Source organism: Sprattus sprattus (genome assembly GCF_963457725.1).
Source record: "Sprattus sprattus genome assembly, chromosome: 3".
NCBI classification, from domain to species: Eukaryota; Metazoa; Chordata; class Actinopteri; order Clupeiformes; family Clupeidae; genus Sprattus; species Sprattus sprattus.
Genome location: NC_137922.1, coordinates 36,601,866 through 36,617,362, shown reverse-complemented (window position 1 = coordinate 36,617,362; position 15,497 = coordinate 36,601,866). Strand labels below are relative to the sequence as shown.

At 45.0% G+C, this 15,497-nt stretch overlaps 1 protein-coding gene across 1 annotated transcript; it reads right to left on the bottom strand.

Moving 5' to 3' along the window:
- Positions 1 to 2,168: 2,168 nt before the first annotated feature.
- Positions 2,169 to 15,497, bottom strand: trim8b (tripartite motif containing 8b). The gene is made up of 6 exons (XM_080834387.1): positions 12,966 to 15,497; positions 7,861 to 7,956; positions 6,995 to 7,228; positions 5,364 to 5,395; positions 5,039 to 5,154; positions 2,169 to 4,397 (listed from the first exon to the last, which is right to left on the bottom strand). The coding sequence occupies exons 1-6, from the start codon at positions 13,545 to 13,547 to the stop codon at positions 3,736 to 3,738; spliced, it is 1,722 nt and encodes a 573-aa protein (XP_080690513.1). The 5' UTR covers positions 13,548 to 15,497; the 3' UTR covers positions 2,169 to 3,735.

Genomic DNA, 15,497 nt, shown 5'->3' with positions numbered 1-15,497 from the left:
TCGCTCTCTTTCTCTCTCATCTCCTCCAGGATCCCACCAGTCCATCCCAGGACTCTTCCCACTGGTCATGAAGGGATGCTGTTAAAACAGATAAATGAGCTGAATGAGAACACACTGACACTCATTTGGGATGAGTTTGCCTTTCTAAGAAGTGTTTCTCTTCAGCTCAGCCAAGGCTCAAACGAGCCCTTTCCTGGAAACAGACGTTGTAATAAAAACACCCCACAGAAACCGGAGAGAACACTCCAGAGGAACATGTGGAGGTAGATGAGTGTCGGACATGTCAGAAAGGCCATGAGAAGGAGGCCTGGTTATTTTTACTGAGGGAATATTTCCCCTCGCCTCACAGTGATGGTTCATGAGGGTTCAGGTTACTCATACCTCAGATGTCACACACAGGACATGAGCAGGAGTAGAACAACTGATTCTGAGTCAGTTTGGGAGACAGGAAGAACAGTGGATTCCACTGAGAGAAGAGTAAGGCTGTTATCCACCAGTGTTTAAATTGAGGCTGGTTTAGTTAGATACACACTTCCCAGTTTTCTTTTTTTTTCTTGTCTGAGGTTGGCAGGTTCACCTCCTTCGTCTGTGTGGTTTGCAGAAGAATGCATTTGAGTGTTTGGTCTCAGACACCAAACAGAGTACACGGCTGGCTCAGATCTCAAAGGAAAAATCTACCTGCTGTCAATCACGCTGCTTCCAGGCATTCTCTTCTCTTCAGGCTAATACCTTCAAAGACATGTAGTCAGACTGCTACAGTGCATGTCACTCAGTAGCAATCACCAGACTGTTTCATTCATTCGTGAGGAACAGTATCAGCTTTCTGCTGGGTCCAGGGTGTAGTAGTCTAAACCTCCTGGTAGATTGGGCTTAATGCTGCGGGAGCTGGAGGGGCTAGAGTGCCAGGTCTTCCTGACAGCGATTCACCTCCAGAACAAAGAGCTGGCCCCCGAAACGGACAATGAGAAATCAGTGAGGTAAGCCTACATTTGAATGCTGTTTCTCAACAAAGCTCTCCTCCTCTGAGCTCGCGGTCCTTTGTTACCGAGAGAGAGAGAGCGTCTGAGTGGCAGATCAATGGAGAGACGCCGTGATCTCGTGCCGAATGCAGCACCATTTACTGAACAGTGGATCTCATCTCTCCTGCTCATCTCCCTCTTTCTCTCTCTCTCTCTCCCTCCCTCTCTCTCTAGCCCCTCCCTCCCTGTCCACCTGCTCGGGCTGACTGAGAGACTCGTGTCTTGTGATGTTTGCAGAAAATGTTCAGCTGCTATGTGAGCCAGTCGTCTCTCTCAAACAGAAACCCAAGACTTAGAACAGGAGCCAAGCTTGCCAGAGTTTCTCACGCATCATGTGAAGCAGTCTTTCTTTCTCTCTCTCTCTCTTGCTCCCTCGCTTAAACAAGCACAGAAACACACAAGCACACAGTGAAATTGAATATTATCTATAGACAAAATGAATGGTTAACATGAGACAGCAAGTCTATGGTTTCTCAGTCATTAGACTGCCTCAGTTCCTTCAGTCACAGCAGCACTCTGGACACACACACACACACTCTAAACACACAAACACACTCTGGACACACACACACACACACTCTGTCTCTGTTCGATTAGTGCAGACATATCCAGAGCGAATGGATCCCAATGAAAAAGCACTCAAAGACTGTGACTGAGGGAGAACAGCCCTTGACCTAAATTCTGTGTCTAGGAATTGATAGACTGAGACGGATCATTTGACTTTTTAAATGTTGATAGACTGAGACAGATCGTTTGACTTTTTAAATGTTGATAGACTGAGACAGATCATTTGACTTTTTAAATGTTGATGGACTGAGACTGATCATTTTACTTTTTAAATGTTGCCATGGTTTTTTCTCTTCTCCGTCCCTCATGCTGAACCTTCTTGTGAAAATCCTCAGAATTTCTGGCACCACAACCCAACGACTGGTACTAATTCTGTCCAGAGGTCTGCACAAACACCCAGAGATTTATCCAAACACAGCTTTTCACTTTGGGCTCAGCTGAGTATTATATTGTTTTTCAGTTGTTCATGGTCAAGTGACAAATAAATACAAGGCCCAGCGTTTTGAGAAAGGTGATTTGAAATCACAATTTATTTGGAACTTTCTTTTCTTCCCCACCCTCTCCAAAAGACATTTCTTTATTTTCTGTCTCACAAAATATTTACAAAAAGGTCATTCCATTCGTTTCTTTTTTTTTTCTGTCAGTGTTTTCCCCATACAATTCAAAGACTGCTGCCCAGTGCTTTTTCTTCAGATATAAAAGTCCATGAAAATGTCCGCTGATTCATCTAGCCCCTCAGAGAGGTGGGTTATTTTCCTTGGTGAGGCTCACTTGTGAAACTGCCACAAAGACTTCCCCTCTTCCAACAGGAAGTTTGCAACGGGAAGTCACGACAACATCCTCAGCCCTGCACAGGCGCCGAGCATCAGCTGTGGGGACCATGAGACCATCTAGACTCAACTCAGACTCAGATCTGGCCAGATCTCTGGAGTGCTGAGTTGGTGTGAGTATCCATGGGGTATGTGGGGTATCCATGAGGTATGTTGGGTATCCATTGGGTATGTGGGGTATTCATCTGGAGCCTCTTGTCCAGTCTGCGGTGGTTGGAATGCTCGGAAAGGAAGCACTTCTCCCTATGGTCTAGTGGAGCTAAAGAGAGAGATGAGGTTACTTGTCTGGCATCAGATGGTTTTTCCTCTCTCTTGCTTTTTTTTTAATTTTGCTGGGTGGGGCTTTGTGGGGAGCCAGTAAAGGCCAGGAATTTGCAAACCCTGCAGCCTCCAGCCAAGAGTGGAGGAGAAGACCTCCTCAGGCAGCACAAGAAAATGTGAAGATCTTCATCAAAATATAAATTAATAAAGTTAATAAAATACTGGAGGGAAAGATAGATTTCATAATGTAGAAATCAAAGAAACCGCGTCTCCACCATGTTTCTGTGTGAAAGTGCTGACACCGCGGGGCTTCTTTAGCCATGGTCCTGCATAGGAAGAGATGGGCGTGTGTGTGTGAGCCTCTGCAGGCTGCCAGGGACTTCTCTATAACAGCTGAGGAGATATAAAACGACTGAAATCTCATGAAGTCTCTCCAAGAACTGCAGAGAAATGGGTTGGGTGCATTCACCTGCGCAGGAAGCGCCTCTAACCTGACAAAAGCAGCTGTGGCATTTACCTTGAGTCACAGGAGTATACTTAACTGGAACAAATGGAACAGAAGTTGTATAAAATAATCGTTTTAAAAGCACACTATTAAATCAGGCTCATGCATGGAGTTGCCCTATCAGTGGTCTTACACGAAACAAAACCTGTATTTTAGTTATTGCATGTCTTCCAGCTTCCGCAGTAATAAATAGAACACCTGAAATAAAAACCTTCTTGGAACATAGATACAAGATGCATCGTTGATTACAGTGCTTTCACATGCACTATAGGTGTGAAATACACATCTCAGATTTCAACATGATGCTCGTTAAAAGAGGAACGAAATGAAGCAAAACCCCCTAGTTCCCGTAAGCCACAGTATCAAGCAGACCTGGACGCAGACAGTGTGCAGTTAGTATTTATTTCAGTTCAAATAGCATGAGTGTTTTAGTGAGATTGATTTTTAGCTTGAAAAATAGGTGACACTGAAGATGTTCAGGAGCTGAAGCTGAGCTGGGTTGACCACAGAGACGTATTTAAGAGGATCCGTGGCTAAGGTCTGTTAGCGTGGGTTAGCTGGTGACGTAGTGCTTGGTAGAGGCCTGTCCGTAGAGGCTGTAGAAGTCAGGGTGGCGGTGCGTCTGGGAAGCTTCGATCCAATCCCGCACGGGCATGGAGGGGGTGGGGGGCAGGGCCGGGGGGTAGTCACGCGGGCTCACGGCCCAGGGGAAGCTTCCAGAGCGTGGGTAAGGCGGGTGGGAGCGGTGGCCAGACACAGAGGGAACGCCTGAGCAGTAGCAGTTGTCCACCGTGCACATGAGGATCTTACGGCCACCGTACTGGGGCAGCACGGCCTGCTGGGAGCTGGCGCCCCCACCGCTGCCACCGCTGGGGTAGTGCGAGGAGGGGAAGACCGAGCCGGGGTGGTGAAGGGGCTGCGAGCCTCCGCCACTGGCGCCCCCGACCGAGCCCCTGCCACCCTGCTGCTGGGCAGACCCACAGGCCCCAGCCCCGGGCTGAGAGGAGTGGGGCTCTGGAAGAGGGGGCCCCATGAAGGACTGTTTGGCAGCAGAGCTGGAAGATGAGGACGAGGAGGAGGAAGATGGGTCCCGGCCACTCCCACTGCCCTCTGGGAAGGCGGAGGAGTGCCTGCGCTTCTCAACTCCAGAGCTGCTCACACCACAGACGTACGCTGGCACCGACTGCAGGAAACCAGCAGGAGCAGAGAAGGGGACTGAGGGAGGAAGAGAGAGAGAGAGAGAGGGGAGAAAGAAAGAGAAAACAAAGTGAGAGACAAAACAAGGAGTGAAAGAGAGGAGGGGGAGAGAGAGACAATAAAAGAGAAGGGAGAAAAGGGATTTTTGAAAAAAGATAATAAAAAAGAAAAGATACAGAGGGAGCAGAAAGACATGGTTATGAAAACAGAATGAGAAGAGAATTTACATACTAAAGAGGGCAAAATATGAATATATCTGCATGAGTTTGATGTTTAGACTACTCTGATTAAATGTTTAATCTTCAATCAAAGGCAGGACATTGCCAATGTCACTGTGCAAAAGACACACCATGAATATAATACACATATTTGTATAGCAGTAAATATTTAGAATTTCTATACACACATAAAAGATCCCCCACTGAGATTTTCTGCCTGGAATTACAAAAGATGGAATTTGATGGGGGAGGGAAACTCTCAAGGCAAAGAGGATGTGCAGGTTCTGACCAGATGTCAAGGTCACACTGATCAATTGTTCCAGAAAGCCCCCAAGCAAAGCTCCAAGTGCTTCCCATGATTGCACTCAACATCTAAACAGCTGGTGCTTCTCCCTCTTCCGCGCAGAAAATCAGATGTTTGAGCTTGTTTTTTTGGCATACCTTCTAGCATTTTCCGAAGGTTCTTCTCCTTCTTGGAGATCTCGGTCAGAAAGAGCTTGGAGCTGAGGCTGCCCACTTTGTGGGGAGGTAGGGCGGTGCCCACGCATGACTGCGACCTGGCAGACACAAACAGCAACAGGGTCACCAAAGACCAAGAGCTATCTCAACCAACTACCCCTGATAGTTTGAAACATACATGCATTCTGAAGGGAATCACCACTTCAAACTATTATCCTAATACAAAATTATACTATAGTTATATATATATATATACAGTATATATCATTTTACAGCCATACCACAATGAAGCCACATATCATCTTACCTGTCCATTAGAATCTTCACTGATTTTGTAGTCTGAAAAACATGAAAAACAAGGACACTTATTTAATGAATCAGATTTTAGTTTTTCTATTCCAGTGCAGGATCTGTCCTCAGATCAGTAAGACAACATGTGCTGTGATTCCCCTTTAGCAAAAAGCATATTTTGGGAACCTTTCAGTGTCCTGCTCTGGCATAAATGAGATGCTTGTGTTTCCAGCAAAACACGATCGACAAACACGAGACACAAGACGCTTCAAACAGCAAGTGTCACGGGGATAAGCAAACGTGTCCTCAGACAACACGCCACTGATCCCTCTTCAATGACAATAGCGATGCCTGAGCTGGCTGGTTGGCTGGCACACATTTGATGTATTGCCTTGTTTAAACTGTAGCCGACATGAGCATAATTACCCAGCAGCCCAGCTGTCGGGCCGATGCAGAGCATGAATAATCTCTATCTCCGTGAGCCGGGGACGCGAGATGTCTGAGAACAAAGGAAGCCCCGCCTCCTCATTAGGTCTGTTTTCACCTGACGTGGAGTGCTGGCGTCTGGGGAGCTCTGATTTACCTCCGCCGGCCTTGCCCAAGACCTCCTCCTGGAGGACCTCCAGACAGGGCTGCTATTCCTTCGGCAGAGCATTCTCTCTTCTCTGCTTCCCTGCTCCTGTGCGAACCGTGTTACCTCTACTGACTTTTGACATCACGCCTTTTGACTAATCCTGAGCTGCCGCCAGGTTGGCTTTGGGTGAAAATGTTCTAGTTCATTCTAAGGTAAGGACCGGAGAGGGCTCTGCCATTGTACCTCTGTCTTTAAAACCAAAAGAGTTCTTCCATCCTCCTACCAATTAGGCCTCATTACCAAACTCAGTTAAAGTAGGCCACGTTATAAAAAGCACCAAAAGGGACTACATTTACCACTAAATGTACTATAAAACTAAATTATTACTGAAATGTAAATCATTTTTCCCATCAACACCTCAGACTGAAATCCCATCATGCAATTCAACATGGGTCTAATGTGAACATGATGAGGAGCTACTACTCTGTCAGAAGGAGAATAAGGACATGATTGTTCTTTGAAGACTGGGAAAGAGATTCTAAATGTGTGTGTCTCTGTGCGCGTGTGTGTGTGTGTGTGTGTGTGTGTGCATGCTTCTGTGCGGGCGGACTAGTTCAGAGGTCAGAGAGAGTTGAGAGGCGGTCAAATGGGAGTTAGCGTATCCACATCAGGGTAAGAACATTAGGCAGAGCACTGCCTCATGTTGACGGTCCAACAAGGCAAATTCCGACATGCCAAAGGAGAAAAACAGGAAGTGAAGCCTTTCTAGTGGAGTTCTTCATTTCTACACAATTTATAACCGGATTAAGTTGTAACCATAATTTAAGTGACGGATGTGATCTTTCACAAAAAGTACACCTCAACCATCCTATATGTTGGAAATGTGAGACAGCTGTATTTTGGGTTACAGTGTGCTTGTGTTTTATTTCTGTTACATCACAAATAGTACACCAGATGGATTTTCCTAGCAAGATGACCAAAGACTGCAGAAAAATGTATCAAGCATCTCAGTTCATTAACGTGGTCAATGGTAACAAAAACTTTGAGAGAAGTCAAATGTAAACGGGTCTCACCTTCATGAAATTGATGTCTTCGGCTTTGTCGAAGAGTGCCTGGGCGTTTTGGAGCAGCTTGTGGGCGTCCTGCTGCCGCTGGCGGAGCTGCAGGCACTGGGCAGAGTTCTCCTGGCAGAAGCGGGCGTGGGCCTTGTCCAACGCCGCCACCGTCTTGGCCAGGTCGTCCTCCAGGAGCTGCTGCATCTTCTGATACTGTAGCTGAACCTCCTGCTTCAGACGCTCCACCTTGCTCTGTTCAGGGAAGGGAACAAAGGTCAGAGCACCTGTCAGGTAAATCCATCCATCTCTACTTCCTGTACTTAGACTTCATTATATTCAATGAATAATAGTTCCATGTTGATCCATTTTGGAATGTACTTGTCAATAAACTTTGACAAATAGGCTTTCAGCTCTGACAAACACATTCTTTTCTGAACTCTTCACACTAACAAAGGCTTCTTTATACAAAAAATATTATACTAAAACACCATTTGGACAGAGCTTGTGTGGGGCACTAAGACTATTTCTAAAACTCCATTTCAGACAGTCATACCATGTCAAAGCAGTGCAAAATGACTAACTTATTATAGATGAAGGTTTTTGTACTTTTACTCTTATTACTATTCCTGTGTCTTATTATGACAGAGAATTAATGGAATGGAAATTCAGCGATTCTTCAGACATTTTCCTGAATCTCAAAAATCATTACTATCCCTTTAAGGTTGCTAGGCAATAAACTCTCCCAACATCTCAAGCAATGACCTTCTGCCATTCAAAGTCCTTCAATCATTAATTGAGATAACTGCACACACAACCCCTTTTAAGTAATAAGAGGTCATTTTGTCTCCTCAAAATGATCAAGTCAAAGCAGTGTTATTTCTTACCTCTACCAGACACTTGTCTGTTTCCAGTTTGTAGAGCTGTTCTTCGATGTCCTGAGAGCGATCATCCAGACGCTCCTGCTGTTTCATCAACATTTGCTAAAGAAGAGAAAGAGACAAACACAGAAAACTAAATTGTTATGACAAATCCTACACACTATCACCAACACAAGCACTGCAAACATGCCCTGGGCAATTACGTGCTATTTTATTGAGCAACTAGAAGTCTTTTTTGTCCATTTTGTCCTGTGCTGCATCTTGGAAATTGGCTAAAAGCTCTGGCTCTATTCATATCTCATGATGTACTGCTATGGCTTTTCAGATGCTGTCTGCCGCTCTAAAGAGACTTGGGAGAAAATACCCACACATTGTGTTTAGTTACTCCACACTGAAATGGGGAGGGGGTAGGCAATTTTGTGTGTTCCCTCCCCCTTCTGTGCCCCACAGCTCTCTCTCGCGCTCACGCTCGCACACACACACACACACACACACACATACACACACACACACACACACAAGCACACACGCACATTGCTGTGAGCCCAGCCAAAGCCTGGTGACTGAGAGGATTTTCCCTGTGCCTCTCAGACAGAACAAAGACCAAACTCAGTCTGCAAACAGCTCAGCAGGCCTGACAGAAGCTTGACAAGGAGAGCACAAACCAAATGAAAATGACTTTTAATTTCAGAAAATGTTTCACGTGAAAGCCAGCCACAATAGGCAAGGGGGTTAGTAGCTGGTGGTGGTGGGGGTGGGGGTTATAGAAAGGGAGGGGGAGGCTGCCATGGTAACAAAGCTCTTTTTTGCATTTGTGCATTTTTGCAGCAGAGGCAATGAGAGAGGACTGAGAAAGATGGATGGCCTGAAAAAAAGAGTAGGAGAAAAGGGGGTAAGCACAGTGGTGCAAGAGAGGAAGGGGGGCAGGGAACACAGGTACCAGAGAGCTGGAATGTGTCTGCATGTTTGTGTGCATCTATGCGTGTGTGTGTGTGTGCGTGTGTGTGTGTGTGCGCGTCTGTGTTGTGTGTGCGTGTGTGTTTGTGTGCATTTATACGCGTGTGTGTGTGCGTGTGTGTTTGTGCATGTTTGTGTGCATTTATGCGTGTGTGTGTGTGTCTGGGGTGGGTTCTGTGGTGTGGCTAAGGTGCAGTCCTACCCCTAATCAGAAGTGAGCTGACAATGAGCTGATGCACATCAACACCGCCAGGCACTCTCAGCTAAACTGGTTTAACTGCATTTCTAGAGCTATGCTGGTCCTTTTCAGTCAAGCATAAACCCAGCTAATTACTATGTTCATGTCCAAGACACTTTGGGAATACACACACACACACACACACACACACACACACACACACACACACACACACACACACAGAGAGAGAGTGAAAGAGATGCTGTTGACAAGACTCTTAAATGGGTTTCATCCATTGCTGTGATTGGGGAGTAGGATGCTGGCTTGTTCGTTCAGGAGAGATGCTCTGCAAATCGATGGGGCTGCCGAGAGCTGAACTTGATGAACATGCCCATTAGAGGAGCGGCCTGGTCAGCTGAGCAGTGGGAGCACGAGTCTGCCTGGGTGTCTGTCTGTCTGTCTCCCACTCCATAGCTCATGGGCTGGCTCGGGGCCATTAGCTCAGAGGTCCAGATGTGATGTGTGCACCTCATGATGTTTGTATTCCCATGCTCTGCCCCAGAAACAGGCTGTTAGGATACATGAGTATCGAACAACCCGGTTAGGGTAATGTGTATGAGCCATGGGTGGAAGGGAAAGGGAGCAGAGAAAAAGAGGGTGAGAGAGAGAGAGAGAGAGGGAGGGAGGGAGAGAAAGAGTGAGAGAGAGAGAGAGGGAGGGAGAGAAAGAGAGAGAGATGGCATGAAAGGTAAAGTACAGTACTACTACTACATGAGAGGTGAACAAACATGGAACTCTCTCCTAGAACCAAATATTTCAAAAGACACACTGCAGATCCACACACAAGCCAACGATCCTGCTCCAAAAGTCGACGGTGAAACGCTCTAGAGCATTAGAGCATTAGGTTGCATAAGCCAATCCCCACTTCCTGTTCAATCTCTCCCTGGCCTGGCATGGACCACAGGACCAGCTGAGTGCGGTCAGCAAGTGGAGGTGAAGCTGAACTAGTGGCATATAATCTATCCACTGCATCCCTCATTATCACAGGCTGTGCCAATCACACAACTCCAGCTCTCAGGGTATTACATCAGTATTAATATTGTGGTATTTTAAATGTTTAAGCTGTACACAGTACAACTGAGTAGTCCCTCAGAATGGCAAAACAATTAATGCATAAACAGCCTTGAATTGTTGTATCATTTTAAACAAGAATCTAAAGAACCTTCAGCTTCTATAAACCCTAACCTAGTCTGGCAGAGACAGTTCAATTTTGACTTTGACAGTTTGTTCCACACCTACTCCTAGACACGGCATAACTTAATGAAATGGCAAATAACCAAACATACTTTTGACATGTGCCAACATGGCCAACACCAACACAAGGGAGGAAAAAGACTATTGGTATTGGGCAACCGCACATCATATCATGTATGGCAAATCAAAGCCAGTGATTACTGTGTGTAGCAATGGCCCATATTATCCACCAAACACGCAATGGATGTTCAAGTTTCATCTTCTGTAAAGGTTATGGTACCATGCAGCTCTTTGATCTTATGCTTGATTATTAATGGTGTGTATGGTATGCATACTCTATTCACTTATAGTAAATAGCATTGACTGTAGACATTACATGAGTGTCCCAAGTTAATTATTGATTATGTGGCTGTTTCTGTATAACCCTTTGGAGAAAACATTTAAGGATACGTGAATTCCCAGTATTCTCTACTGTTCTCAAAGTCCATAAAGCAATATCTGTCTCTGTAATAACTGCATCTTTATCTATGCAGAGGAAACAAGTTTGGCCCATAGAATTGGAACATAACCCAAGTTTTAGGCAAATATAATGTCCTTAATGGTTAGGGGGAAGGAATATATATTGATTCAGTTGAGTGTGTGTCGTGATCCCTTGGCAAGTATCATATCAAATCATATCATGTCCAAAATCAATAGAAACCTTTTAATTTTTTTAGCATTACCATTGTAAATGTGCACTGCACATAGCTTGGACTGAACAAAGGACTCCCTCACATATTCACTTAAATCAGGTGGCCGGAATGCTTAGTAATGCCAAAGATAAATTCCTATTCCCGGAACAGCATGAGCATTGGACTCCACTGACTACACAATTACTCAGAGGTGGGGAAACACAATGATGTCAGAACGCAGACGCACACACGCATGCACAAACCTCCCCTCTTCCTAAGAGCCACGTGAATCTGGATTCACCCAAATTAGTCAGCGTGCAAGAGAAAGACAGGGGGATTGAGGGATGCAGAGAAATGAGGCAGAAATAGCAGGAAAAAGAGAGAGAAAAACAGACTGAAAGAAGAAAGAGAGAAAGAGAGAAAGAGAGAGGGACAGACTGAAGGAGAAAGAAAGAGAGAAAGAGAGAGGGACAGAGACAGAAACAGAGAGGAAGGGAGGGGGTGTCTTTGAAGCACCAGGATCTAAGGCTATGACCTAATTGTACTGACTGATGCACTCCGGCTGCTGGCAGAGGCCTGCAGGCAGGAATCTAATACCTCTTGGCAGGGGCGGGGCGGGGGCTCTGTGCCTGGCCCTTGCTCCTCACCCCGGGCCTGGGGTTGGGCATGGGCATGGGGGTTGGGGGTGCCTGAGTGGTCACAATCGCTGTCATCCTTAACTATCATCTTCCACCACGGCAGTGCTAGCCCAGGGTGCTGGGGGTCGCCTGTGGCCTGCTGTGGGCCAGCCCTCAGACTCCCCCAGCATGCCCAGGAGCAGATGCACTTAGCCCACCACGCCATCCATCACCCACCTCTCACATTCATTACAGCTTTACAACAACAGTGGCAGTGTTATTATGGACACAGCCATAAGGACTCACCATTGCACAGTGTATAAAGTCAGCTTTCTTAATAGTCATGAAGTATCAGCTATGTACACACAATATACAGGCCTAATTCATGCCATTTGCCTCCAAAGAATAGAGTATGAAAAAGGTGGATAATGAAACAGAAAACGTGAAAAGTAAAAAAAAAAAAAAAAAAAAAAAAAAAAAACTGAACAGTGTGCTAGTGTTTTGGAATACACAGTGACAGTCAACCCAAAAATCACACACGCACACCTCCCTTCCTCTCTGGAGCCTTGTGAATCTGGAATCACTCGATTTAGTGAGGTTGAAAGAGAGAGCAGGAGACAGAGAGGGGGGAGAAAGGAGGCAGAAATAGGATCATAGAGGCAGAGAGTATATCTGTGAACATGTTGACTAAATGCAGACTTCACCCAAGCCAAGGGAAATACAAAGATGCCTATGGTCCCATGAGGCAGCACGGTTCCTCTCCCCTCCATCTGTGCCACAAAGAGAATGAGCCACCTCACTTCATTTCCCGGCAAATCCCCTGCCCCCTCCTTCGCCAAACTACCATGCTAGGATGCACCTGTGTAGGACAGATAAGGCTGTGTGGAGGACTCTGGTATGTTCACAAGTCCATTTGTTTATCACTTCAATGCAAGTTCACAGTAAGGGAGGGGATTGCTGGCATGGTTGATGATAGAAAATATATCCAACTCACAGAAAGAAAGAAAACAAAGTGAAAGAAAGAAAACAAACAGAAATCAAGGCAGAAGGACAAGGAATATCAGTATGAAAATTATTTGAAGCTAAATCAAACACTGGACTAGACTTTGGCATCTAGAATTTTTGAGATCACATGGAGGGTTGAGATCCTCTCCCTCCTAAAGGCATTCGCCATCCTCACACCCTAGTCAGGGTGGGGGTATAAAGCTCACTGACATTGAAAAATGACATTCTCTCCCCAAAGGCATTAATGTGGCCTTTAATAAGTACCATTATGTTCGTTTTAACCTAGATTCTTCCATCCAGCTATCTAACATAACTTTTTAGCAACCTCTTTCATAAACATGTATGCCATGGGACATGGGGCATAAAGAAATAATTTTAAAATTCATCTTTTAAAATCTGATTGTTTGTCTACATGTGTTGCTAACTTACCCTGATGTCATGTCGTCTCACGTCAATATCACACATGGCGTGTCCATGATTGGCAGCACACCTGGAGAAACAGCAGTACTGGCAGACTGCCACTTGCTCCGTTTCGCAGTGATACAGTCTGTATTCGTCGTGTTGGGGGCAAGTCCAAGCCTTCACATCCTCCACCTCGACCAGTAGATGACCGGGATTGGACGACGGCTGCTGCAGATGTGTCTGTACATGCGACTGGCAGCAAGGTGCGTTACACCGGAGGCAAACTTTTTGCGCTGGCATTGGAGGTCCTCGTCGACAAAGGATGCAGTGGAGAACAGTGGGTGCTTTCTCCACGTTTATAGCATTGAATTTTTCAACAATATTTGACAGTTTGTGGTTCTTCTCCAAGCTCGGCTTCTGGCTGTAGGCATGGTTGCACTCCGGACATCGCACCACGCTTGTATCTTTGGACCAAGCTTCATTGATGCATCCTCTACAAAAGTTGTGTTTGCATTGTAGTTGGATTGGCTCTGAGAACACGTGCAAACATATAGGGCAGATGAGCTCCTCCTCAAAGGAGTTTTTCCAGTTCTCCGCCATAGTCATCATTTGGCTTCGTTCCCCTTTTAATCTCAAATTACTCAATAAGTCTCTGGGGTTTTAGTATGGCATTGCACTCCTTACTGACTCCGAAAACGCTCCCAAATGCCAGACCAATTGTGGATGGGTGGACTGAAGGATGACAGTTGTCAGTCATGTCCGTACATTAAACCATGGTATTTGATGTAACGTTAGCAGTTGTAGTGAATTCCAGTAACTGTCACTTTTTATGACACCTTTGTCGTCTCGGTTTGGTAGACCAAAATGTTCTTTGCCAAAACAACAGCACCAATGAGTCAAAAAGTTACAATTGCAAGTCAAAACCAGAGCTAGATAAGGTCTGGGTTTAGGTAATCCAGATACAACATACTCTGTTTTGACCAATGCTAATTAAAAGGCTGAAAGGCAAAAGAAATGACGCAAAGCAAATACCGCCAACGGCTATTGGTAAAAGTCGATTAGTAGGCTGACTCTTCAAAACCAAGGCACAACGTAAAAATCTCGATAACGCTTTGGTGTCGTGATTCCAATGTGAAAAATAATGACAGGGATACGGATCAACGTGTCTTCCTTTCTCATCTCCTATTCGCCTCTCTTGAAATGATAGTAGGCAACATAAGAGGACAAGGTGTGAACCCTCTCCGCTAAACCATGGTCTAAGTAACCAACCAATCACCGCATATAACTTAACGAACACAAGCTCTCTCAACGTTTTACTGTATAGGCCTATGCTTAAACATGGCACATCCTAAATACGTGCGCACGCTTACCAAGATCACTTTGACAGGCATGCCATGTGTGCGTAAGTAGGCGAATCTGGATAGACTTGTGACGAGAACGTCATAAATACATGGTGACGGAAATGTCATAAAATGTTTTTCACATTCGACAAACAGGCTACTCATCGAAAAGGAAGCAGGGTTTCTTTCTTTGAAGCCAAGGCTATGGGTGATATTACATGCAGCCAAGACTAGCTTTTGCTCTACAGTTGTCGAAGACTATCAAAACAACACCACACGATAAAAACAAAACTGTTAAACTGGTTTAAATGTCAAGTCTAGAAACACAATAGTTGAACAAGGCCATATGCTACATAATAGATTAAAATAACTATTGGTCACCAGTCTATTGTTACATGTGATATAAACACAAAATAGCCATTGGTTAAAGTATATTGTTAAATAATGATAACACGCCCCATATTATGCCTAATGACAATAAATAAAGGAACGTAGCCTTCTTCGTAAGCGCACAAGTTATGCATAGCTATGTAGGCTGTATGCCATCATTGAATTTTTGGTAACTCTGCCATTAACCTTACAGCCTGCCAATGTAACCTATGATGCTAATTCAGATTAGCCATGAAACACTCGCAGAGCAGAACATTATCCTTAGTTTATGTTCAGATAATAATAGCTTATGTTCAGTTCAACGTGGGCATATACAAAAAAAATATATAGCCCCTTATCTAACCTATCCATTTATCCTTCGCGCACTTAGATACTCTGTATTACAGCATAATTTCACCATGACTACTAAAGGCTAACTTTAACCTGTCCGACTATGACATTAAACTTATAAAATTGTGGGCTTCATAAACCTTTTAAGTCTTAAAGGGGACGGCGCAGTTTGGTCCTCGTTATCGGTTTCTGTCATCAGCCATCTTGTGTTCCTTTTTAAAAGAAAAAAGGACGTTCGTTCGTAGTCTCTTTCCTTATCTGTTTACGCGAAATCAAAAAGCAAAATCAGTCACGTCTCGTCGGATCCGAGGACCTTAGCCAGCATTAGGGAAAATGGTATTCCAGAGCTTCTGCTTCTCCTGTTGGCCTAGTATGCGCGAATCAACATTCGTATCCGTTCAGTCCGTCTGCCTGTTATTATTTATGATTTCCCCCTTTCTTTCAGCCTTTGATGACGGGAGGAATCATAGGGAGGAATGCAAGTACTGGACTGCGAGTC